Source organism: Vulpes lagopus, chromosome 3 (genome assembly GCF_018345385.1).
Source record: "Vulpes lagopus strain Blue_001 chromosome 3, ASM1834538v1, whole genome shotgun sequence".
Lineage (NCBI taxonomy): Eukaryota > Metazoa > Chordata > Mammalia > Carnivora > Canidae > Vulpes > Vulpes lagopus.
The window spans coordinates 151,925,341-151,952,990 of record NC_054826.1 but is presented as its reverse complement, the minus strand read 5'-3'; the positions used below and the strand labels follow the sequence as shown (position 1 = coordinate 151,952,990).

Sequence of the window (27,650 nt, the reverse complement as noted above, 5' to 3'; positions counted from 1 at the left end):
GCAAAAGAGGCATTTAACAGAAAGACCAAGTGTCCATGGGTTTAATAATGCAAAGGTGGGGCAGCCCCGGTGGCGCAGCGGTTTAGCGCCGCCTGCAGCCCAGGGTGTGATCCTGGAGACTCTGGATCGAGTCCCACGTCAGGCTCTCTGCATGGAGCCTGCTTCTCCCTCTGCATCTCTATGAACAAATAAATAAAATCTTAAAAAAAAAAAATAATGCAAAGGTGTGAGCTACAATGGCAGGTAGGTCTGAGGGCAAAGCAGCTCATCCGTGGGTTATGAGCACAGTCGGATAGTAAATGTAATTCACTGAGAGAATTATTTAGCCTTACTAAGCTTTAGAGGCTTCCACTACAAAATAGGGGAAGCAACTGTCCCTACTGCATGGGCTGTCAGGAAATCAGGTGAAATAATCCAGATCAAGTGCTTGTTGAACAGGACCTAGCACTTATTTTTACTTATAGCCATTTTATAATTATGAAGTTTAAGTTACCTTGAGATAACATCTGATGGGTAGGTAAGAAAACAACTCAACCAGAACCCAAGACTGACTGACTATCCACCTATCTGCCTACCTACTTACCTACCTATCTAGCCGCGAAATGAGGCAGAGGGAATCGGTATAGTTCTTGGGAAGAAGGACCGAAAACCTTATGAAATGCAAGGACAACATCTAGTACGTTCCTTTCTGACATACAACTAGAACAAAACCTCTATGATTATTTGTACCTTGTCTTATATACGAATGGGGAAACAGAGGCCCATATCTGGAAAGGTAAACAGTCCCTCCTAACAGAGAAACCAGTGTCATATTCTGGTTGTGTTGTTGTTGTTGTTGTTTATCATATTAGCTTCGGACACACTTTTATATTTTTAATTTTTAAATTTCTTTTATTTTAATTCCAGTTAGTGAGCACACTATGAGTTCCAGGTGTACCATAGAGTGATTCAGTAATTTCATCCATCACTCGGTACTCACCATGACAAATGCCCTCCTCAATCCTCATCACCTGTTTCACCCATTTTCCTACTCCCCTCCCCTCTGGTAACCATCAGTTTGTTCTCTAAAGGTAAGAAACTGTTCCTTGGGGTGCCTAGGCAGCATAGTAGGTTAAGTGTCCGACTTTTTGTTTGTCTGACCCTTGGTTTCAACTCAAGTCATGATCTCAGGGTCATAAGATTGAGCCCTGTGTTGGGCTCCATGCTCAACGTGGAGTCAGCTTAGGACTCTCCCTCCCACCTCATTCTCTCTCTCTCTCTCTCTCTAAAATAAATCTTTTTTTTTAAGAGTCTGTTTCTTAGTTTGTCTCTCTCTTATATTCTGTTTTAATTTGATCTATTGAGAAGACAAGTTAGTGTGCTACAAAAAGTATTTTATGAACATTGCAATCACTTTCTTACTTCTACTGAATCTATATTTAGCTCCACAGGAACATTTATTATACTTTGGTTATAAAGCACTAATCCAGGGGATCCCTGGGTGGCGCAGTGGTTTAGCGCCTGCCTTTGGCCCAGGGCGCGATCCTGGAGACCCGGGATCGAATCCCACGTCGGGCTCCCGGTGCATGGAGCCTGCTTCTCCCTCTGCCTGTGTCTCTGCCTCTCTCTCTCTCTCTCACTGTGTGCCTATCATAAATAAATAAAAATTTAAAAAAATAAAAATAAAAATAAAGCACTAATCCAGAGAGATGCTCTGCCAACATGGTTAGGGAACCCTACACACCACCCACTCTCTCAGAGGTCCTGAGAAGTCCTGCACGCACTGCCACACTGCCCACCTGAGGGACTCTAACCCAGGGCTTCCTCTGCCGACTAAACCCCCTTTCCCCTGTGACACTTGGGAAACCACTCGCCAGTGGGGAATTTTGCTCCTCATGCCCAACTTGCTATGTTTATAAAATCCAGTTAAAAGTGAAGGTTAGTGGCAAACTTAGGATAGGTATTAGAAGTCATAAAAGGCGACATGAAGTTTGTATGTGAAAATGGACAATCCCTCATCATTCTTCCTGAGATAACATAGGTAATGACAAGAGGAAGAGAAAGTGTACAGACCTGAAGGGTTAAGTGTACAGGGTTAAGTGTACAGACTTGAAGGAGCCTCAGAACTTTCTGGAAATAGCACAAAGATCCCACCAGATGTCACCCTCGCCTTTTCCCACTTCCTCCAAAGCCAGAGCAATCAATCATTCCACCAGACAACACCCATAGACAGAAGGGAAAAAATCCACTTCACAAGCTGGTTTCCAAACTTCAGCTTCTTAAGGGTTTCAGCACATCATTCATAATTCATATTCTCCTAGTAACACAATCTGGTTTCTTAGGACACAGCTCTGGGAGAAACAGAAATGTTAGTATTTCTACTCAGAGGTCTGTGATGTCTGTGTTTCTCCTTCCTGGCCACAGAAGGGAGCCAGAGCTCTGATCTGAGTACAGGCAAGGAAAGCTCACGAACACTGGACCAGCCCCTGGGGAGGAAGAAAACCATATTCTGACAACAGGTGTGACCCACTAACTCATTCGGTCAGAATGACTGTTCCAAACCACATTTCCTGTATGGCACACAAAGGTTAGCTTTTCTCACATTAAATAGCTGAACCTATACTAGGACTTGGCAAGTATGCATCTGATCTGTGCGCTTCTGTGGAGACAGTGCGTCTGCTGGGAAATAGAAACCACTTTCAAACAGAAGGAAACTAAAACTGCCTATGCTGATCAGAGCCTTGAGTCAGTTAATGGAAATACTGAAACCAATCCTTTACACTCTTCAAGATGTATTATATAACTGAACAGCAATGGGCCACAAACAAATCCAAATTAAAATAAATCTAAAATAGTTTAAAAACTACAGGTATTTTACATTTTACTCTGTTCTGATAATTTGGACAAAGGCAAATTCAACAAAATTTGTAAATTAAAAAATACTGACAATCCGGGGTGCCCGCATGGTTCGGTTAGTTAGGTGTCTGGCTCTTGATTTCCACTCAGGTCATGATCTCAGGGTCGTGGGATCAAGCCCCGCTCCATGTTCAGCATGGAGCTGGCTTGGGATTCTCTCTCTCTCTCTCTCCCCGCCCCTTCTACTCCTCCTCCAACTTGCTTGCACTTTCTCCCTCTCTATTTCAAATATATACATAAATTTTTAAGAAAAGAAATATGACAATCCATTATTAACACCATCACAACCCCCTCAGTGGGAAGTGCTGCATAGCCCGTTTTAAACTGTGGCTGAAGAGGGGTTTTCTGAGTAACAACTCAGTACACTACCCAGTGTTTGTCCAGGCTGCTCTCTGAGCTCTGAAGCTTTAATCTCTGTCCATTGTCAAAGGCTTGGCTCAAAGCACACTTTCTCCAAAAATCACTGCTAGGTTTTATTTCTCACTCGGGCCCAAAGTTAACCTTTGCTTGCTTTATTCACATCCCTTTCTATCTCCACTGCTTAGATTTCACAGGCATGTCAGTCTCTCTCACTAAGGCATTTTCTTTCTCTTTCCATAGCGCTTCATGGTTACTATGTGCCAACTCTTGTTTTCAGTGCTTTTCTTGACTTACTAATTCATTTACTAATCAACATCTTGGAAGGTAGATACCATCACCCTCATTTTATAGAGAAATGTACTAAGAAGTAGAGAGGTTAAGTAATTTGTCCAAGATCACAGGCACAGTGAACAGAACCAAGACCCAAACCCAGGCAGTCTGGCTCCAGAAACTTAGCTCCTAAGACTGGGAACACTGCCTCTCCCAAGAGGTGTGTAATCAACACCTGCTGAAACTGAACAAAAAGGCAAAGCTTTAGGATATGCTGTACAGAACTGAATGCTCAAGAGTTTTCTGGAGCTCTTTCTTCCCATCACCATTTAAACATCCCAAGTCCCAAAATAAAGGGCTAAAAATCACCCATAATCCATGACAGGCAAGCAGGTAACATACTTACTAGATCCAGATATGTTCAAGTCTTTACATTCTTCAATTTTAGCATCACTGTCCAAATAAATTTTGATCTTGCCACTGTGAGCTTTATTGTCAAAGGTAATCTGGAGACACAAATGTATGGAAAGGTTACCACCCCACAGAACGGGCACCCTGGATCATCTCTGCTTAAAATATCACTGGCATCCAAACAGCATACTGAGTCAAAACTAATTCTACTGATGAAAATGTCCACATCACATGATTCCTTCACAAACTTCTATTATTAATGAAAAAATGTGATCCAAAGGGTGAATATGTAAAGTTCTACTGAATCATGTTTGGGTGCAGAGAAACCTCAGAGCAAAACAAGTAATCAGTCCTAGGAACAAAACCAAGATTCACCAATCTTTGACAAGAGAACACATTTATTATACCAAATGGAATTTAAAAGCATTTGCTTCATTTTATTCCTCTGGGTACAAAAACCTAGGTCTTCCCTAGGCTAGAAATTATTTTTCTGTTTGCTTCAAATGCTACCTATAATACTTTCAGAAGTGACAAAGATTGCTCCCAGGCTGCAGGCTGAATTTAAGATTTCCAGGTAGCCTCATTCTTCCACATTATGTTTCAGTCATTTAGTTTACAAGTGACATATGCGGAGATCTGAGAGCTTGAGAGAAGTGTTTGTGGGGCTTCCATAGGGGAGAATGAGTGTGCCAGGGTTAGTGGAGGTGTGCTCACAGGTCCTAGGTAGGGCAATAGAGCCAACAAGTTTAATCTCAAGCCTCTGGTTTGGTCAGAGTGATATTCTTGGATTACACAGAGTGTGGTTTATATGTAGAGATGCTCGGGCACTTGTGGATTCAATACAGATCACCTACGCATTCAGCTCAGCAAGCTCTTTGCTTTAGGTAAACACATTTTGTAATGTGTTTTGTAATTTGGAGGTTACCCCAGGGAGGCTAATCATGCTTTCCTCTGCCAGAGACGTTCTTCCTCACTGCATGTCAAGATTTATCATTACTTTCATTTCTTTCTTTGCTTGTTTTCCAGTCTCGCTCTTCCACTAGGCTCTAAGCTTCCTGAGAGCCACCGCAGCTCTATAGGAGGCAATGTCTGGTGCATAGGAGGGTCTCATCACATATTGACTGACTGTTGTTGAATGAGCCACTCTTCCGAGTTGCTGAAAGCTGGTCACATACAACTTCAGCTCAGCATTCAGTTTTGCCCCTCAATAAACATGAGGAAGGGAGCGAGGGCCAGAGGGAAAGCATGAAACTCCATGAGATGAGAAGGCTGGTTACTCTCCCCACAGAAGTGAACATTCTCTTCTACTGCACATGCCTCCTCCCAAACCACAAGAAGCAACAAGTAATCCTTTGCAGACTGGCCTTCAGATCAAGGAAGCAGTGTCTGCCAGGAGGTTTGAAAACATCTGCGACAACGGTTGCAAAGACCTTCCTTTGAAAGTAGGAAAAACATCATAGACACTTAAACACCTGTCATAGACTTTTCTTCTAATGTATTAGGGGAGTAAAAGGCCAAAGGCAATTTTGAAAAGTCCTCTTTGCAGCCCAGAAATCTGGTTTTAAGAAGTTGGAAAGGGAGCAGCCCCGGTGGCTCAGCGGTTTAGCGCCGCCTTTGGCCCAGGGTGTGATCCTGGAGACCTGGGATCGAGTCCCACGTTCTGCCTGTGTCTCTGCCTCTCTCTCTCTCTCTCTCTCTCTCATGAATAAATAAATAAAATCTTAAAAAAAAAAAAAAAAAAAAAAAAGAAGAACTTGGAAGGGCTTGCTCCATTTTCCAAAGTAATGGTCTCTGGATCCAGAATGCTAGAAAGTGTCATTAAGCCGCTTCTAACACAACTGCATCTAACACATCTATGTAGGCTGGTGTGTTTTACACTTGGCATCTGCAACAGTAGAGAAAAATAATAAAAACCAGCTGTAGTAAGACAAGACACTTACCGTATTCTGAAAGACGTAACAGTCTGGTAACTCTCGGGAATGAATGGTCTGTAGGTCGATGCCTTTGAGGCGAAAGGAAATTTCAACTTCTAAGAGCCTGAACAAAAAACATTACAAGGTATAAATTGTCAGCGTCTTCCTATCCTCCTCTGCTTTCTCCCATCCCTGTCTCTTGGGAAATGAAACTTAAAAACTTATTTACCGGTAAAATTCCAGTCTGAAGAATGACAAGTTCTTCCAGTCCTGAGGGTCCTTGGAGAGGTCTAAGTGAACACAATCTAGGGCAATGAAACAACAAGAAGGATTGTTTCAGGCAATAATCAGATGCTAAAAAGCAGTGGTACAGGTGTGCTGAGAAGCAGGACACTTAAAAGTTCCAAAGTATCTTCCCACAAAATCCAGATTCATTGTAACGAGACCAGTGACTTGACAGGGAAGGACCTGGAGATGCCACAATCACAGTTAACATCACCAGGAATGGGATGAACAGACATCATGCACCTCCTGAAATAACGTACCACTTGCGTGGTATTCCTGCCCAAAATACATAACCTCAATCAAGTCATAAACAAGACACAGGAAAACCTGAGTGAGGAACACTCTACTCTTTTAAAATGTCAAGGTCATTAAAAAAAAAAAAAAGGCTAAGGAATTTTATTTTGCTCCAGATTAAAGGAGATTAAACTGACCTGACAATTAAATGCATTATGTGATCTTGGACCAGGGAGGTGGCAAGGGGTGCATGGAGGGGGCATGGGGCGGGGCAGGGAGGTGGCAGTCTGGGCAGGCAGTTTTCTTTTTCTATAAAGAACAGGACAATGGATGAAATGTGAATTGGGTTTGTAAATTACAGTACTGTATCCATGTTCCTTCATGCTTTTAAGCACTGTATGGTGGTTTTGTAGGACAATGTTCCTGTTTGGGGGAAATGTACACTGAAGTATTTAGAGGTCAAGAGACATTATGCCTGCACTTTATTCTCATATGTTTCAGGAGAAATATTTATACATTGGAAAAATGATTTTAAAAATGTGGTAAAATGTTAGACTTTGGAAAATTTAGATGAAGGGTAGACAAGGAAATCTTTGTGCTATTTTGCAACTTTTCTGTAAAGTCTGATGCTTTTTCAAAATAAAAAAAGAAAGAAGTTGAGGTTTTATTCAAGTAAAAACAAATTACGAGGTGTAAACTATAAAATCATTCCAAGAGCCTCACATAAAAATAGTCTCTTCGTTGGGTAGCTCAACACCTTGGCAGGAAACAGGCTAGAAACAGTGAAAGGCTTTCAAGGTCACAGAGCCCTGACACAGAACTGGTGGGAAGCCAGCCTGGGCTGACTCTCGCCCACACTGTGGCTGCCCCTTCGTGCTGCCTTTGAAACCTAAAAATCAGGGCCTAGGGCAGTGCCTAGTACTCAGGAGGTGTTTGAGAAAATTGGTAGACTTGATAGCCAATCCTTTAAATGTCTTCTCCCACTGGGCCTGGAGCAGCAAAGACCTTCCGTCACTACATCGGTACATGACCTTGGCTTAGCCACCTAGCCTGACTAAGCATCAACTTCCTCAACTGTAAAGTAAAAGCCAAACTGATGATATTTAGGGTCCTTCTACCTCTTACACTCTTATTTGAAGACAAAGTAAAAGAAAATAAAACATTTACATTTATTTACGTGGCTATATTCTGAAAAGAGAAGGAACATATTCAAAATCTGTGTTACAGAAAAAGAAACACACACTATTAGAATGATAGCCATCTAAATGTTGTAAAGACATTTTAAAAAGCAGGATTTATAACAGTTCCCCCAATGAGGATAGCCTCTAAAGCTATAGGTCTTAGAGGCATGAAATGCCCACAGCATGATTTAAGGGAAACCCTTAGCTTGATCTACACAATCAGTCATGCAAAGACTGTGCAATGAATAGAGACCCACCAAGGAAGCAGGCATGGAGGGGGATGGCTGCATTTACACACCAAAGAATGACCCTCTCAATGGTAAAGATGATGCAAAAGTCACGGATAGGTAATCTAGAACAGCGTCTGCTCATTCACCTACATAAACTCTAATGCCTCACCAATGAAGTCCAGCTCAATTCCTATTCCTATCATGTGCAGGCTGTCTCCAATATATCTGAAAAAAGAAGGTCTAAGATCTAGTATCAAGTATTTTAAGAATATTCTTTACATCTCTTGAGTAGATAGATATGTCAAAAGGTTCTCTTTGACAAGTTATATTTCATAAGTCAAAAGTACAAATAACTTGCTAAAATAGTCTTTCTTAAAATAAAGTAAAATTCATAACCAACTTCTTCTGCTTTGGTGAAAATGATTCCATATTCTGATAGAAGGAAAACAGACAAGGACACCACTGCACAGGAGTCAGGTAATAAATTCCACTCTCTGGCACTGCCAGTCCTACTCCTGCCTATGTAGCCACTGACACTGACTTTGGCCGTGTCTCTTTCACTCATCTTCCAAGAAAAATCAATTGAGGAAAACAACATAAGAATCACTGGAAAATAGTTGTAAGATGCATCTAATTAAGTCACACAGGACAAGGGGTATTTCAAGGCTGTTGGACACAGCACCAGGCTGCTGATACTTAGATGACTAAAAGAAACCTGAGGCTTTTCATGGTGCTTGGCTGATGGGCTGCTGGTTTCAGAGTCAAGAGTATGGGACACATTTTACTCACGAAGAGATTCTCAATAGGCAGCCTGTGGAAACAGACTCGGAACCTCTGTTTTACAGATGTATTCTTCTATTATTTTAACAAAGCATCTTTAAATTGAATGCTAGAAAATATGGTCAAACGAACTATGCAATGCTCTCTTCTTAATAAAACCATCCCACATGGATACTAGAACCCCTGCTCCTAAACTGTTTCTTGAGGAGTCATGACTAATTAATCTTCACAGTTCATAACCCCAGTATATAAAACAGGAAGTGCCTTGGGCATGCTAGTTATACACTAGAGATTTGCTAAATGAATGACAAAACTTCCAGAGCCTTAAGTCAACTAGTTTGCACTTACATATAATGTGTTTTCAAATTCTTAACAGAGTTGCACAAGAGAATTCTACCTGATTAGATACTAACTTCTTGCTAAGCAACCTCCTAAAAGAGAAAATGAATTGCTGAGTACAATTCATCTTTGAAGAGCATTAATGTAGTTAACTCTTGCATTAATAGCAAGAGTACCAAGCATTTCAATATACATTATTTCATATATAATTAGACTCTTTTTCCCCCCAAAGCCTAATTGCTTCCTCATGGAGGGACAAACCTCAACAAACAGGAAACACCTGTACATTTACCTCAACCCCCAAAAGTCTTGAGTTATACCAAGACGTTCCACAAATGTTCCCTGGTCCTATCGTGGTAGACCCACAGTTCCCTGAGAGAAAAGCCTTTGCAGGCATATGTTCAACCTCAATTAAGTTAGCTGTCACAAGAAGCAAAATCATTCTATTTGGGTTGTCAGCACATGAAGGGATGTTTGCTCTTACCACAGAAGATGATAAAGGCATATAATGAAAGTGCATTACCTACTTCAATGTCGCTGTCAATGTTCAGTGTGTCATTAGAAGGAAACATGGCCCCTTTCTTATAATGCTGCTTACAGACTTTCAAGCCACTTCTATTGTCTTCATTTTCTCCGTAACCGAGTGTTCCCAGGGATATGTTCTTTAGCTGATGATACTATTCAAAATAGTTAAATAAAAATCGTATGAGCTTTTAAGAGTTTCATCAGAAGTTACAGCGTAAGGGGCACCTGGGTGGCTCAGTGGTTAAGTGTCTGTCTTCAGCTCAGGTTGTGGTCCCAGGGTCCTGGGATCAAGTCCCACATCAGGCTCCCCATAGACAGCCTGCTTCTCCCTCTGCCTATGTCTCTGCCTCTCTCTCTGTGTCTCTCATGAATAAATAAATAAAATCTTAAAAAAAAAAAAGAAGTTACAGCATATGGAATACACTTATAGCTATTTTAAACTTTGTGTCAGATCCCTCAATAGAACTTACCCATGTAATATACCACAAGGTAATTTTCTCATGGGTGGGCAGGAAACACACTGCCTCACGGAACTTGGAACTACAGTAGATGACGTGCTAACAGACACTCCCACCTGTCTAACCTCACAGTACACCACTGTCTCCTGGCTCCAAGTGCCACCTTCCAAGGCCACACTGGTCCCCAGCTGGCTCCTGGAGCTTGCCTGGCACATTCCCACCAGGGCCTTTGCTGTACCCCCTGCCTGGAACCCCACGTTCCATCTGCTAGGTTCACTCCTTCAGGTCTTGAGTCAAATATTACCACTTCAGTGAGGCCTTCCCTTACTACCCAGTGCAAGTTGCAAGCATCCATCACCAGTGCACAGGCTCCACCAGGCACTGCCAGTCTCCTCCCCAGCTCTATTTCATGGCAGCCATCACTGTCAGACACACCACTGAAGACTCAAGCCGTCCATACCTCACAGCTCACACTAACACAACTGGTATTTACTTACATAAACATGACTTTACCATTCGCCTATCTGCACTAACAGGGCTAAGAGGGCTTTACTAACTCCCACCTTCATTAACATGACTTTACTATTCCAGGAAACTTTTTTTTTTTTTTTGAGAGAGAGAGAGAGAGTTGGGGGGTGGAATCCTAAGCAGGCTCCACGCTTATTGCAGAGCCCAAATGGGGCTGGATCTCATGACCCTGAGATGAGATCATGACCTAAGCAGAAAATCAAGAGCTGGACACAACCAACTGAGCCACCGAGGTACCCCTATTCTAGGAAACTTTTGCCCAGGAACATAACAGTTACAAATAACTTGTTCATTTCAGGAACATCTACAACAACTGATTTAGACAATCAATCTGAAGATTTAGTCTAATAAATGCAAGACTCTTTGAAACCAAGCCCATCTCCCCACAAACCCTCACCATGCTGTGTCCACCAATCCAAAACTATGATATCATATCTTTACCCAATTCTAATTGAGCTCCCCTCAAGCTGAAAGACCAGTCTAGCTTACACTTCAAAATCGGTATTGGACTGTGCCCTTTTCACCCAAGGAACTAATAAGAATGGTCAAGGGAGCATCTCCCTTACCTCTGAAAGTAATAAGCTCAGTTTTGCTTATTAACACGTTTTCTTGGTGGTGTTTTGAGGGAGCTAGCATTCAATGCTATACATTTCACTTTTTTTCATTGGTCTGGTTCTCATCTCTAGAATGAAGTTCTATGGGAACAAGGCTTTTGTTCATTTTATTCATGATACATTCCCAGTATCTAGAATAATACCTCGTATATAGTAGGCACCCAAATATTTATTGAATGAATGAGAAAAGAAAAAATATGAATAACAATTTCCCTCCCCTAAATGCTTTCTTCAGGCCTATCAGTGTGGTTTTTCAATACTTACTTAGATACGAGTATATCATACCCTACTCCATATTCCTAATATTCAGCTAGGTTTATTAATGCTAAGACATCAAAATTGAAACTCTGCAATCTTAGATTCGATATCTAATTCATCAAACCTTCTGAGAGTATAAATCCACTCTCAGCTGTTTGAACTTGGGCAAAGTAATCTCCCAAAAGTAGTGGGTATAAAGGGATAAATATAAATCTTTAAGAAAAAACTTAAATAGGCAAAATAGGCTAAAACAACAAAGTGTCAATCATTCATAACAAAACACTTGCCTGATTGATAGCAAAAAAGATGCTCTCATAGGCATCCTCTTGAGTATAGACACTGCAACTATAGTCATCTTCATCTGTGCCAGAGTATCCTTTTAAAAACAAGTGCTTAAAAGCAACAGTGTTCTCTTCTTTGAAAGCAACTACCATCTGGTTACTTAAACCAAAACGAACAAGCTAGAAAAGAAAATCAAATACGAAGATGTGAATTTTACCGTTTACCAGGGCAGGCAAATGCATTCATATTATCATCAACTCCTGCCTATAAATATCAGCAAGTGTTTACTAACCACATTAATGTCAAAATACAAGTCCCAGAAAAGAATACACTCATTAAGCTACATAGGCAAGTCAAAATAGCGTAAAATTAGAGGAAATTACCACTCCCAGTGACTACCAACCTTACTGATCTTGAATGAAGGAGGAGAAATCCAAATCAGTGAAATCGGAATCCATTTATTGCATATTTGGATTTCAAATTAATTGCTTTAAAAACTGATGTACTCAATAAAGTAATGTCATTTTTTTGTTGATTAACATTTAGAAATTGCAATTATTTTTTAAAATCACAATGAGGCTTTATATGTGGCTTTTAAGAATGTTTTTGAAAAGTGGACTATATAATACTTACTCTACCTGAGAGGTAATAGTTGTCAAAGGAATTCAATTATTCCAGCTCTGCAAGAACTCTTATATAAGATTTACACCTTAGAGATCTCGCTGCAAGATCTATAGCATCAAAGCACCAGAAAGAATAGCAGGGTTTGCTTTACCCCTCTGAGTTCAAACCCATTCACTGTCCGCACGCACCCACCTTCTTGTGACAAAACTCCTACTTTTTCTCCCTCACGCTGTATCCTCGTCCAAGATTTGGCACCAAGGGCTCTCTTCACTAGGGGGCAATGTATTCATTCTGCCCATTTTGGAATCCAATATGGGGGGAAAATTAGCCGGCACTAAATTTTACCAACCCCCCCACCCCGGGAAATTATACACACACCAACAATCTTTCACTCTCTTTCTCTCTCTCTCTCATGCACACATGCACATGTGCGCACCCACACACATGAATGGCGGAAGACAAGTCAAACCTTTATAAGCCCTCCCCATCTGCCTACTTTATCTCATCTACTTTAAAAGACAATAAAAGTCCAAAAATCTTGCCATAGATCTTCATCCCACTAGGTCCCTAAAGCAATTTGGGACTCTTGTTTCTTCATGTGTGAAATCAGCAAGTCCAACTAGATGACTGTGGCATTCTGCTATTTGCTGTCACTCCACAGTTGGATATGAGAGACTGCATGGCACTGAACCAGACATCAACTAACGAACCTTTCAGATGAAAACACATTAATCTGCATATGCAAATATATATACTACTTTCTAGTGATTTATATTTTTTAGCTTTCTTGTCTGACTTTTTGAAAAGGCTGAATAATTAAAAATAATAGCTACCATTTTTCAGCAACTATTATACTCCAGGTGCTTACTAAACTGCATTACAAGCACCATCTCCATTACTAAAACTCTAAGGTGAGGTCACTACGGTTATCTCCACTTTACACATGTGAAAACTGAGATTTAGCCCCATTTAATTGCCCTAAGTCATGTAGCTAGAATGAAAGTCAGGTCTAACTCCAAAGTCACTTTATTGTGCTATAACAATTTCCCTCTCTTGGAGAATCTGCCTTTGGGACTCTTCTTATAGAAAAAGAATTTAGATGCTAGCTTTCCAGAATTGCAACTACTGTTTGAGAATGTACTTAATTGACACTCCTTAGCATCTGAGCCTCACCAGGTCACATTCCTCAAATACCAAGCCAAAGGATTGAGCAATTGTTAAAACCCAGCTAGTCTAAGGAAAGTATCAGATAAGAAACCACACATCATCTAACCTGTGCTAGAAATCAAGCAACTGGAAGCTAAAGGTTTTTCTAAGCATATAACATCTTTCAATGGTGCCTGTAGATGCCAGAAAAGGTCAGGTTGTTTTTTGAAAGACAAAAGTAAACCAGGGAATTAATACATACATGATTGTTTCAAGGTCCTGTAAAATACTGATACACAAATGAAAAGAAAAACCTGGTATACATGCATGTGAATTAAATTCTTCAATCAAAGTCTTCTGAGTGCTTACTCTGTCCTGGGCTGGGATATGATGTGGGCAAGATCAAGTTGCATGGTGTTGAATAACAGCTCTTATCTACTGAGTGCCAGGGACTATGCCTAAAATTTACAATTTTTTAAAAATATAATTCATAATACCCTATGAAGGGGATATTCACTGGACTCCACAAAGACAGGAATTTTCCCCCCACTATTCAGGAACTGGAATAGTGTCTATCACAATGCCAGAGTCAAATACTAAATCTGTTGATGAATATAGTCCCATTTTATACATGTGCAACCTGAAGTCAGGGAACTTATTCAGGTTGGAACAGCTAGAAAATGTCAGTGTGAGGTCCATTTAGATTACATATCCCTTCTCTTGACCACCTGGCCACACTATCTCTCAAACAGAGATGCTGCCAACTTAAATCTAGAAGTGGGGATAGTCGACCATTCCTCCCACACTCAAACTTGAAATAAAACGCACACACATACACACACACACACACACACAATCTGAATGAGGAATGGATATCTTGACCAAGAAAGTAGCATTTTAACTACTGATATTTTAAGCTACCACCTTATTTAACTTAAAACTCAAAGCTCATCAACTCAACCTGGAGAATGACACAACATGAAGGTGTAAACTCTGCTTGGAACCACCCCCATCTGGCATCAGGAAGAGGAAATTTACTCCATTCCATTATTCATAGAACAAGCTGAGATCCAGCATCATCAGGTCAGGGTTGGGATTTTCAAAGCATATGTTAGTAGAGAAGAGAAACCCTAGGGAGGAGATCATAAATGCCCTTCCTGCGATGGCAGAACCAAACACTCTCTATGGAGCAAGAGAAAGGAGATGATGGGTTTGGTCAAATGGGTGACAGAAAAATGTACTCCTGCCCCACTAACTAGATCTTAAGATTTACCAAGACTATGATGATAGAAAAATAGTGAAGCGCAGCCTAGCAAAGATTGTGAAGGTAAGACCTGATTATGAAATCGGTGTAGGAGAAAATATTCTGTACCAGGTAAAAACAGGATCCTGTCAAAATAATGAACAAAGAATATGAGAAGGAAAGAGTAGAACTGGCAAAAGAATGTGGACACCTCTCTCAAAATTATACATTACTGCAGAACGCAGAGTAGGAATGTCTTTTTTTTTTTTTTTAAGTTTCCTCCTCATCAACCCTGATAAAATGCCACCTATCCCATTAGACTTGGGAATGGAGTGCTAAGAGACAGAAAAACAGGAGGAGGTACAAGTGGTATCCGAAGGAAGGAAAGGTATTCAAGAAATCTGCTCCAATTAGATATCATCCATGTAGCAAAACTTATTAGAATGGTCCTCCAGCAGAATAAGAGCTTAATCCCTCTCAACTTTGCTAGGGGAGACAGGGTACATCTACACGTAAAGTAAATGATCATTTCTCAGGAATAGTCTATTAAAAGCAGTGACATAGAAAGCAACAGATACTAGCATACCCAGGAAAACCACGCGGTGAGTGGTCAGGCAAGACTGTAGGGGGACTTCCAGTGGCATCTGCAAGATGATAGAGAAAAAGAATCACTCTGGACTTGGTGTTACAAACAGGGCAGGGATGAGAATCACTGGGTGCATCCAGCTGGCTGGGATCTGGGGAGGAAACAGTAGCTGAAGACCCATTGGAAAGGCAAGTCCAGGGATCTCTGGGTGGCACAGCAGCTTGGTGCTTGCCTTTGGCCCAGGGCGCAATCCTGGAGACCCGGGATCGAATCCCACATCAGGCTCCCGGTGCATGGAGCCTGCTTCTCCCTCTGCCTGTGTCTCTGCCTCTCTCTCTCTCTCTCTGTGACTATCATAAATAAATTAAAAAAAAAAAAAAAAGGAAAGGCAAGTCCAAGGAGACTGTGGGAATCTGAATTTCAAGCTACACAGTCAAGATTCTCTTCTGTGGGAAAAATGGGTACCACAAAATTTTCTGAGGAGAGTAACCCAATGAAAGCATTCTAAGAAAAATTCATTTATTTGATATTAGCACTGAAGGCACTGGTATGTATGTGGATAAAGAAGGTAAGCATCAGAAAAAGTCTGGAAGGAGCCTAGTTAACTTGTCTGTATTCCCAAGACTGCAAAATGAGGACAGGACTCCTGTCTAGAATGAAACCAATCTGAGAATCAGAGACTCTAGAGCCAGACCAGAGGGCTCCAATCTGACTCTACCCCTTATCAACTGAATGGCCATAAGAAAACTATGTATTCTCTTTGGCCCCGTTTCCTCATCCACAAGAGGGGAGCAAAAACTGACCCATCACACAGGGTTGCTCTGAGGATGAAATGAACGAACATGCAAAAGGCACCTGTGCCTTGCATATGGCAAATGCTACGGCATATGTTATGCTACATCTCAGCTGCAGTGATGCATTCCCAGCTGTATTCCCAGCAGGATACACAGCAGGGAGGTGCTTCATACATATTTGAAATGAATGAGATAAGAGTCTGAGCTAGAGAGAAAAGATAGTGAGTATGGCAAAACATAAGTAGACAGTTTTGTAGGAAGAATCCACAAGATTTCGTAGATATCAGGACAAAGAAGGTAAGTCAAAATCACGATGTTCTATGCCTAGATAAGGTGGAGTTATAGTAACATTAATAGATCAAGAAGCAAGCTGAATGAAAGCTGTTTTGGCCAGAGAAGAAATTAGAAAACCATTAAAATTAACCAAATGATAAAGGGGACATCATTTCTCCTCCTTCCAAGTAATACTAACAATGTACCTACTTTAGAGGATGCCAAAATTAAAACTTCAAAGCCAAGAATTAAAATGAAAATATTTTTTATTTATTTATTTTTTAAATGAAAATATTTTTAAATGAAAAAACCCAGGAATGCACATTTAACAGGAGCCCTGTATCTCAACTTTATTGGTTTTTTTCAAACTTTGTTGTTTCTTTTAAAGCAACTTGGTCACCCTAAAGCTTGGTGTACTGGAAAGCATAACATACAATGAAAAGATCTCTTTATGATCAGAGTAAAGATGTAACTTCAGTTACAACAGGAACCTCCTCTCATTTCTAAAACTATACAAAAGTATTTGTAGAAAGGTATTTATTTTTGTGTTCAGAAATAACATCTTTACATTGATATCAGAATGATTATTTGCCAAAGGAGCCAAATACCCCAAATCGGTAGTGTCTTTAAAAGGGCACACATTTCAAGTGTAGTTACCTACAGAGGAGCCTCCCTGAAACCGGTTCAAAGCCACAGTCTCAAAAACTAGATGACAACTCTGATGGCTGTTGTGATACGGGGATAAAGTCTTGACAATATGAAATTCAACAAAAGATCCCAATGTAGCCCTTGTATGCCCCTAATAAGCCCAATGGTAAGTATTTACTTACCGCCTTAGCTACTGCTGCAAGGGAAACAGCATTTTGTCAAGACTCAAGTCAAAACAGTCAAAAATGCATTTTCAAAAGTGTATTTGAATAAAGATGAGAAATTTCAAGAACATAATCACTTGGGATTGAACAGCTCTTGCCAGGCTATGTGTTTTATTCAGATATAGAACTCCACCCCCCCCATATCAAATTCCTTATTATATACAGACCTACTATTTATCTCTATTTACAGAACCCGTGGAAAGATGACCTCATAATCCCTTACTAAAACAAGGTCATTATCAAAACTGAACTTCAACCCACCATCACCCTCCAGAGTCAACATAAATTTACAGTTTTATGAACTTGAGTGTGGACTTTTCAGAGCAAAAGTCAAGAGCGGAAAAATGAAAATAGTTTCATCTTAGAGTAAGGAAAAAAAACAAAGAATCAAACTGATAATATGAATTACCTGTGTGGTAACCATGACTATCTTCAAAATCTGCAATCCCAGCTTCCATGGAATCTGGTGTCTGGCTCGGTATTTTTCACAAGGGTTCATGAAGTAAAACTTCAGGTCTTCCCTCAGACATTCTTCTTTCATGTCAGAATCAAGATGAGCCATTGCATTTCTGCCACAGAAGACCAATTTTTAAATAAACAGAATAACTCGTTCATCAGAGAGTTTCTGAATAAAACTTCCTGTTCATGTTTTTTTATCCATTCTTACAAGCAAAATTCTGTCTCTAACCAGTGACCTCTTTTTCTCTTTAGAAATCTGAAAATTATTCAGGACCCTCTATCACTTGCCTTTCCACATAGTTATTCATTTAGTTCCAAAGGGCCATTGTCAAAATTTTTAAGAATAGGATTTTATTTGCAAGACTCATCATCCTACATCTTAACATATAGAATTCACCTGTCACTGGAATATTGTTAATATTCAATAACAAAAACTAGATGGGATACTTTTATGATACACCAGATATGAAATCACAGAAACTTGAATTAAATTGCTATGAAAACAGAGAATCCATGTTCTATAATGTACTGAATGATTATGTCCCTTTTTAATAATATAACAATGATAATAAGGTTCAAAATGCAAATACCTTCAGGAAGTCAAAATAGTATCTATTTACGCCTAGTCAAATATTTGTGTCGCTTTACAATGGTAAAGTTTGCCTTTACTATTTTGAGGGGTCTGGACTCAGGAATGGGCATGTGATGCAAGCTAGGCCAAAAAGAAGCAATGAGCTGTGGTCCCAAGACTGTGATAATATCTGTTGGGAGAAATGTCCTACTAAGTCATCACCAAATTGGAGTGTGCAAAACAATCCATTGGCAGTACAGAAAGTATTAGTATTTCTATTTTATTCTTTATCTTTTCTTAGAAATGAATTTTATACTTTAATTTTTTATTTTAAATAAACTCTATGTCCAACAGGGGGCTCAGACTTACTACACCAAGATCAAGGGTTGCATACTCTATTGCCTGAGCCAGCCAGATGCCCCTATTGTATTCTTTATCTTAAAAAAAGAAACTGAACTCTATTAATTATTAATATAACATATAGAATAACAGTGGTATATAATCATGCATAATTTATAAATAAATATACACACATTGAGAACATGCACTTAACTTGTATCATTGGATACATAATCAACAAAGTTTGGAGATCACAGACTTAAAGCAAAGGCTGTAAGTCTCGAGTTTGTGGAAGTCACCTTGCCATCATAAAAGAACATGCAGAGAGTGGAACTAACACAGAACAGATAGAAGATAGACACTAAGCTTAATGACAATACTTGAGTTCCTGGGTCCAGCTGTGCCTGAAGCCATTTGTGCCAAGACTTGCAATGTGAGCTAATAAATACTACTTGGGGCTTATGCTAGTTTAAATTAGTCTTCTGTTTCTTACAATAGGAAGTGTCTTGATGATAAATTTAATGAATAAATTTTACTAATTTCAGCCAATCATTCAAGGTATCCATTTCTAGGGAAGTTTCATTAATTGGGGGTCATTTGGGGGCATCGTTTCACCTGAAATATCTAAATGACCTACGTTTATATTGACTTCAGATCTACATTATCTACCCTAACAAGTTTCAAAGAAGACTAAGGGGGGTGACGGTGCCTGCCTGGCTCGTTAGTAGAGCATGCAATGCTTGATCTCAGGGTCATGAGTTCAAGCCCCATGTTGGGTGGAGCCTACATACATACATACATACATACATACATACATACATACATAAGAAGACTAAAAGGGAAAGACTATTTTAAGACTATTTAAGACTTATACTTAGTTAATAATTTTCTATCTTTAAATTGATTTTTAGATCTCCTATTTCCAGAATTAGTAGGCTAGGTTATTTAGAATTTTCCTGCTGGGAGGAAAGAAGGAAGGAAGGAAAGTAGGAAGGAAGGAAGAAGGGGAAAGGAAAGAGGGCAGTTAGAAAGAAAGGGAAAGAAAAAGAAAAGAAAGAAGACAGATGCTGGATAAACGTATACGTCTTTTGGGGGGCAGGTAGAGAAAGTCCCTGAGGAGTGAAAAATAGACCAAGATGTCCTAGAGCTCTAATGCACCATATAGTGAATATATACAATAATGTTGTATTATAAATATCAAACTTGCTAAGAAACTAGATCTTAATTATTCCCACCTCGAAAAAGAAATGGTAATCCTGTGAGGTGACAGAGGAGTTAACTATTGTTACAGAGGCCATCCTATTATAATATATAAATGTATCAACTCAACATGCTGCACACCTTAAATTTGTACAATGCTATACATCAGATATATTCCAATTAAAAAAAACTTATAATAAAGATGTTTTTAAGAACACTTAAAGGGCAGCCCGAGTGGCTCAGCGGTTTAGCACCGCCTTCAGCCAGGGGCCTGAACCTGGAGACCCAGGATCAAGTCCCGTGTCAGGCTCCCTGCATGGAGCCTGCTTCTCCCTCTGCCTGTGTCTCTGCCTCTCTCTCTCTCTCTCTCTCTCTCTCTGGGTCTCTTATAAATAAATAAAGAAAATCTTTAAAAAAATAAAAAGAACACTTAAAAATTTAAGAGTAAGGAACTCCCAGTCTAGTCTTGGGGGGACCCTGGAGGAGTGGGGGCCCATTGCTATTCAAGCCCACTTAAGCTTCAGTCTGCAGCCCCAGGAAAGGGGAATGAGAGAGCCAAGACTGAAGGCCCAAAGCCCCTCCAAGATCTGACAGAAGATCCTCCTCAAATTTAGATGGGAGTTCCAAAGAGCCACCCTCTCAGAAAAAGTACTGTGCATCAAAACTCCTGTCCCCAAACTTAGAGCCTACAGAGAAGGCCAGAGCAGTTTAGATCAAAGAAGAGACAAAGAAAATTTAAAAATAGGCCCATCCTGAGAAATGATGCCCATGACACATTCCTTGGAGCCTCACACCCCGACAAGCCAGAGAAATGAAACCAAGAACCAGCTTGGTTCAGGGGGTTCCCGACTGACAACAGCTCTTCGTCTCCTAGCGAACTCACAGACCTCTCCCGAGGTTCATCCTAGCACTCGGGCACTATACGAGTAACCTGAAGAACCTACTGATCACAAACTAAGCATGTGAGGAAGCCCAGGAACGTGGAGCAGTCCACTTAGAAACAGGGCCTAGAAACAGGGCCGGGTATACGGGAATCCAACATGGGTTGAAGACCATCAGGCTCAGCATACTGAAAGGCAAGAACAGGGAAAAATATCTAGAAGAAATATGTGTAACTTGCGAAAAACAAAAAATTAGTTTAGAAATGAAAAGTCAATGACCATGTCAGTCTCCTCTCAAAAGAATGAGGAGACCCTTGAAATGTGCTCACTGCATCCAGGCTACTTAGGTCTGGGTGAGATCAGCCCCCCTGCTGAGTGCTGTGCTGAGGCTGAGCTGGGGGCTCGGGACCCGAACACCAGGGCCTCCCCGAATCACAGATACTTAGCATCCGGTAGGAGAGATACTCGTGAGTGCATGTTCCCACGTTACCTGAGAACTCAGCGAATGCTGTCCCTGAGTGCCAAGAGCACTGTGGAAACAGGCCTGACTCTGACAGAGGGGCTCACTGAGTCAGAGGGGAAACCTCACCATAAGCCACAGGGGGGGACGTGCCATGGGGGCACCTGACAATAAGCATCAAGGATGGCACTTCCCAGAAGAACGTGCTCTCTTGGCTGTGCCTGACAGCAACATCCTCCAATGTGAACCTTCAGAACCCCGAGAACATGCCAGAAGAATCGTCGTGGGCATGTTTGAGCAGTACTAAATTTAGTTAACCACCATCACTTTAAGCAGCCCCGTGTTGCTAATGTAGTCATCCTGATGACTCATGCTATTTTTTCCATTTAATAAGAGGAAAAAGCCATCTGAAAAGTTGTGATAGAACCCTCAAAACATGGCATGGAAACTCCTGCCTTGGCCTCTAGTGTGAGAAAAACCATATGGAAGAAAGAAGAGATGGTTTTCTTGAAAACAGTGGTGTGAAACAGGGCATTAGGTCAAATACTTAGTGAACAGCTTGCGAGCCCAGCTCTGCCAGAGACATTTTCCTGCCTTCCAGGAGCTCAATCCAGTGGAAAGGAGAGAGATGAATACATAAAGGTACGATAAAATGTGTTCCGGGCTATAATTGAAATATGCATCGAGCACCCCAGGAACAGAGAGAAGACAGTGCCCCAACTGCTTCAAGTGGCTTCAAATAATTCTTTCAGGTGCTGGTTTCTTTGACTATATGTCCACTAAATGTTCAAAAAAGGGTAACTAATGTTAACATTACTGTAAGAAAACTTATTAAGATAATTCATAGATGAAAAAAAATCTCAGAGATAAAAAATACCAGGTCACTTATTCTGTTAAATTATTTACAGAAGTCTATCCACACAGAAGTTTTTCCACTTATAGAACAGCTGCAATACTTCTAGCACTGTAAAGGAAAAACAGAAAAATGGAAAAGCTAGTATGAAAACCTTTCCCCTGAAGAATACAGGACCCACCCGGTAAAATAAAGGATAGTACTAATCAAATGTAATCAATAGAAATACAGAAAAAAAAAAACCTAATGTGAATAATAAAGTTATGTAATAAGATGGCTGGTTTTTTTAAAAGATTTTATTTATTTATTCATGAGAGACGGCGGGGGCCGGGGGCAGAGACACAGGCAGAGGGAGAAGCAGACTCCATGCAGGGAGCCTGACGTGGGACTCGATCCCAGGTCTCCAAGATCATGCCCTGGATTGAAGGTGGCACTAAACTGCTGAGCCACCAGGGCTGCCCAAGATGGCTATTTTTAATAAGTCCAACTTAAATTTAGAAATAACATATGGGGCATCTGGGTGGCTCATTCAGTTGAGCATTCTGACTTTTGATTTTGGCTCCGGTCATGGTCTCAGGGCTGTGAGATCAAGCCTCACATTGGGCTCTGTGCTCAGCAGGCAGTGTTTGTGAGATTTCTCTCTCCCTCTCCTTCTGCCCCTCCTCCCCTCTAAAACAAATAAATCTTTACCAAAAAAAATAAATAAATAAATAAATAACATCTAAAGTTTGGAAGAAAAGGTAATGAAATTTTGGTTCAAGAATTCTGGAATCTTGGGGCACCTGGGTGGCTCAGTGGTTGAGCATTTGCCTTCAGCTTAGGGTGTGATCCCAAGGTCCTGGGATCGAGTCCCATATCAGCCTCCCCACGGGGAGCCTGCTTCTCCCTCTGCTTGTGTCTCTGCCTCTCCCTCTGTGTCTCTCATGAATAAACAAAGAAAATCTTAAAAAAAAATTTCTGGAATCTCAAGGATAATGTAAATGCTTAAGTTTTCTAAAATTACTTTTCTGAGGGCTCTTTCTTGTCACCCTCTTCCCAATTTGTAGATCTACCCTATTTCCCTGGTCAGTGAAGGGTATTAAAATACACACACACACAATTAAAAAAATACATACACACATACAACTGGACGTCCTATAACAAAAATACAAGGGTGTGAAACAAACAAACAGTGCAAAATGAAAAAGGAGAAAAACTTAAAAAAAGGGGGGGGGCAAGAATATCCCACAACTAAAACATCCCTGCATTTGACACATACTCATCCCACACCCTCCTGTGCTGAGCACCAGGCTGGGTGTTTGGCACAGGAGGCCTGAAGTTGCGATCACAACTTTATAAGCAAGACTTAAGTCAGCAGGAAAAGCACTGCAAGTTCTATCACAAATGATGAAAATCATCAACAGGTTGAGAAAAGGGCAGAGAGCGGCTAACTCATAACACAATTCGGGACAGGGAAAGAGAAATTGCACCATAAAACAATGAAGGAAGAGAAATCGATGAGGATCTAAATCTGACCGATCAACTGCAGCATAGTCGTGAAATTGAAATTTCACAAAATAAGTAAGAATAATCATAATTATTCTTATATAATAAAATAATCAAGAATTATTTATGTTTCACTAAACTATAGGAAGTGCATGATGATCTGGATTATATAAGCTTAATAAACAGCACTGCTAAAGACCAAAATATCAGAGGGGAAAAAGCACAGTATTGGTGAGCATAAAAACAAGATCTGGAATAGAACAGAAATTCACCCCCCATACCATGTACTAAATAAAAGGTAGAGATGCTGGAATGGAAAAGTAAATAGGACTCAGGAAAGAGAGAAGCCTGAGCCTTACTACTACCAGGAGAAGTCAGAAAGGAAGCACATCAAAGCTACTTTAGATTATGAGAAAACCTACTCTTCCCTCAGATAATCAGGACTGTGTCATGTCAGCTAATTTTAAGGCTATCATGTGACCAAGGGCAATTCCAGCTTTAACAAATCCATGACTAAGAAAGTCTATGAAAGCTTGATGTTTTTTAAAAAAAAAACACACAAAAGAAAAACAAGTTACCAGCAATTCTTAATCTCACAGGGGTCATCACCCTCTATGGGAACCTGTGAAGGCTTCTGACCTTTGCCTCAGAAAAATGTGCGCACCAATCTCAATGATGGTACCTTGTTCCTATTAGCACAATCAGCTCAGCAAATAAGCTAACCAGCCCAGAGTGCTAGGTTTTCAGCCTGCATGACCCTTACCCTACTCAACAAGAGGCATGAAAGACTGTTTTCTACTGCACTGGCCTCCCAAAGAGGGGTGTATGTATGTATGTGTGTGTGTGTGTGTGCGCGCGTGCAAGGGGGTATGTAAGACCATTCACTGGTACGTGCGAAGAAAAGGTTAGGCCTTTCAACTGTACTAACTTAGCAGAGAGAGAAGTTACGGTTTCCAAGGTTTAATATAGGGATTATTATCTATTATACCTAAGCTGCCTTTACTTGGTCAGAATGCCGGATGCCTGTGTCCCACGTAGGTGCGCAACGTATCGTGGGGGGGGGAAAAGCAAGTGCCCAAAGTAGTGACTTGATGGTGATGGCCTCACTGATTTTCAGCATAGTCCTACCACTAAAGGTTTATATGGGCCCATTTGAGCATTTTTGGAGTACACAATCCAGTTTGATCAACCCTCACAAGGTGGGCAAAAGGCGTGAAGATTCTTTCAAAAAATGAGACTCACTGTTAACTAAGTTAAAATCTCCTAAGTTACACTAGGAGAACGTTAATATTCCCCTAGTGTAAACGTTGTTTGCCGTGAGTTTAAAAACGATGCCAAGCAGATCTGATCTGAAAAGCAGTTGGAATAAAGAAACATTTATCAAGAAAACTATTTAAAATACTGGCTAAATCTGCGATTGCTAATCTGTTCCTAAGTATTATGTGTTGTACCCCAAGTTATTAGGTAAGGACAATATGAAATCAGAATGCTGTAAAGTCACTGCATTTAGCAATTCATTTTAATATCCTTATCTATCTCATCCTTTTCTTGATAAAGATTTTATTTATTTGAGAGAGAGATAGCAAGGGAGAGAGCACAAGCCAGGGTCAGTGGGCAGCGGGAGAGAGAGGTAGGCTTTATGCTGAGGCCTGGAGCACAACGTGGGGCTTGATCCCAGGACCCTGGACTCATGACCTGAGCCGAAGGCAGATGCTTAAGCAACTGAGCCACCCAGGCATCCCCCATCTCACCCTTTAATATGTCCATTTAATATGTCAATTAAGCATCTGGCTCTTGATTTTGGCTCAGGTCATGATCTCAGGGTTGTGAGCTCGAGCTGGGCATGGAGTCTGCTTAGGATTCTCTCTCTCCCTCTGCCCCTCCCCCCTTACAAAAAAAGTATTTCACCATCTATAGTATAAAGCATTTTATGTGTTTTATAGTATATATAGTTCTACATATAATATATAAATATACATTCAGAGCCAGTGGATCTTCTTTTAATTGATGCGGTCAGTTATCAAACATGTTTGGGACTACTTCCCTAGTGTTTCAGAGCTCCAACCACACCTTAGATGTGGTTGTTCTTTTGTTCTCCCCACTGACATTATGAACTCCTTAGCTTGGGAGAAATTGGTGTTTGTTCCCCCAGCTCCCGACAGATAGCACTGCTTAGGTATCTTGTACTGATGCGGTGGTGCTAGAACAGAAGGGTTTTCCTAATCCAAAATTCTCTCTTACTAGTCCCAGAGGACAGGGAGCTTCAGGGAACTCTCATCTGCGGAGCTCTGCATCACCTGGTCGCACCTACCTCCCCAAAGTCATCTTTTTCTCCTCACACTTAATCATGTACATAATTTTGAAGGAACTATAACAAAGACCACATCTGATTTTCACTCTTTAGAGGCAACTTCTTTCATGGTTTTCTTTAGATATTTACTTTAGTATTTCTAAACAATGCCATCCCACTACTTATTCCTCTTTCAGATATTACCAATTTATATCCTCCCCTGGAAAAGATTATTTTAGCTCTTATATCTGCAACCCCACCAGCAAACATACACATTTCACCTCCCCACTCATAATCTCAATAAAATTTTAATAAAACTTCTGGATAAATTACCATTCAGAATTTACTAAGTAAATAGCAAATACTTTTCACAGGCCACTAGTACACTGTGATTTTACTTTTTTTTTTTTTTTTAATAGGCCCTATGCCCGGGTGCCTGGTGTCTCAGTCCATCTTCAGCTTGGGTTGGGTTATGATCCCCGGGTCCTGGGATCCAGCCCCGCATGGGACTCCCTGCTCAGCAGGGAGCCTGCTTCTCCCTCTCCCTTTGCCTGCCACTCCCGTGCTTGTGCTCTCCTCTGTCAAATAAGTAAATAAAGTCTTTAAAAAGTTATATATAGGGGATCCCTGGGTGGCTCAGCAGTTTGGCGCCTGCCTTTGGCCCAGGGCGCGATCCTGGAGTCCCGGGATCGAGTCCCGCATCAGGCTCCTGGCATGGAGCCTGCTTCTCCCTCTGCCTGTGTCTCTGCCTCTCTCTCTCTCTCTCATAAATAAATAAATCTTTTAAAAAAAGGTTATATATATATGAATTTATAAATTAAAGTAGGCTGTATGCCCAACATGAGGTCTGAACTAACAACCTTGAGATTAAGAGTGGCATGCTCTCCTGACTGAACCAGACTGAACCAGCCAGGTGCCACCCCCCCCCCCAACTTTTTCTTATTGTTTCTTCTAAAAAGAAGGTTTGGGCGTTAATTGCCTTTTTCCCTATTTGCTTAGTTTTCAACATACCAACCAGGTATCTCTCAGCAAACTGGCTGAACCTCCCAGCTCCGTTCAATACAGTCAAACAAGTCGGGCAACTTGTCAGCCTCTTCCTTCGCCTCATTCCTGGAGCCTCATCCTCTGGCTCCATCCAACCTGCTTCCTAATTCCTATTTGGGGCCATCGATTTGGGAATTGCCTTCACCTGCTTCCCAAATTGGATTTCACATCTCCTGGAATTCCTTTGCTCCCTCATTTTTATGGAGTTTCCATCAATTCCTTCCTGTGGCAGGAAGCCTGGAAGGTAAATTTTGAGACACTGCTGGTTGCCCACCCAGTATCCATTCCTCCCCATTCTGAGCTTGTTGAGCGTGGGGAATATATATAATATATTATCACCCAAGAATAGGATAATTCAATATAAGCTCTGGCCAGGATCGCAGGGCCACTGTCTACAGACTTGGCTGAACACTGAGGCCCATTGGGTACTGGAAAACCACTGAAGCCCATCTTCCACCTACAGAGATTCTGGCCTCCTTAGTGTGGGTGCAGCCTGGACATCAGGGCTTTTAAAAAGCTCCCAGGTTATTCTAATGTGCACCCAGTTTGACATCCTCTACCTTAGAGATCACCTGTTCCCATCTCCTTATCATATGAATGAGGCAACGAAGGACCCTCAGATTACAACCTGCCCCCAAAGAATCCAATTTACTGACCCCCTCGGGTATTTCTTCCTTATACAGGAATTAAATATTTCTCTTTTTTTTTTGGAATTAAATATTTCTTGAGTAATGGCCTGTAAGATAATCAGGAATGGAGAAAAAGATGTTATGTTTGAATAAACTAGTATTTCAGAAATAATTTCACTTACTTAGAGATGTGTGATATTTAGCAGACCGTAGCATCCTAGTCCATAAATTCGGGAGACTTCTAAATGGTCATGTTATCAAAATGAGAAGGAAAAAACAAGTAAAGCCATCTAATGGAACAAATCCAACATTTACTTTCCTCAGAGTCTATCTGTGCT

General features: G+C 40.8%; 1 protein-coding gene across 3 annotated transcripts in view; it reads right to left on the bottom strand.

Annotated features, from left to right (window-relative positions):
• The window catches only part of MCOLN2 (mucolipin TRP cation channel 2), a 51,525-nt gene that overhangs the window by 17,822 nt on the left and 6,053 nt on the right, over window positions 1-27,650 (bottom strand). For all 3 annotated transcript variants that reach the window (XM_041749439.1, XM_041749441.1, XM_041749440.1), the window contains exons 2-7: window positions 17,511-17,670; window positions 11,569-11,742; window positions 9,422-9,575; window positions 6,079-6,154; window positions 5,877-5,973; window positions 3,932-4,031 (exon numbers count right to left, since the gene is read on the bottom strand). In XM_041749439.1, the coding sequence (XP_041605373.1) occupies window positions 3,932-4,031; window positions 5,877-5,973; window positions 6,079-6,154; window positions 9,422-9,575; window positions 11,569-11,742; window positions 17,511-17,670 (761 nt within the window). The remainder of the gene's footprint in view (window positions 1-3,931; window positions 4,032-5,876; window positions 5,974-6,078; window positions 6,155-9,421; window positions 9,576-11,568; window positions 11,743-17,510; window positions 17,671-27,650) is intronic.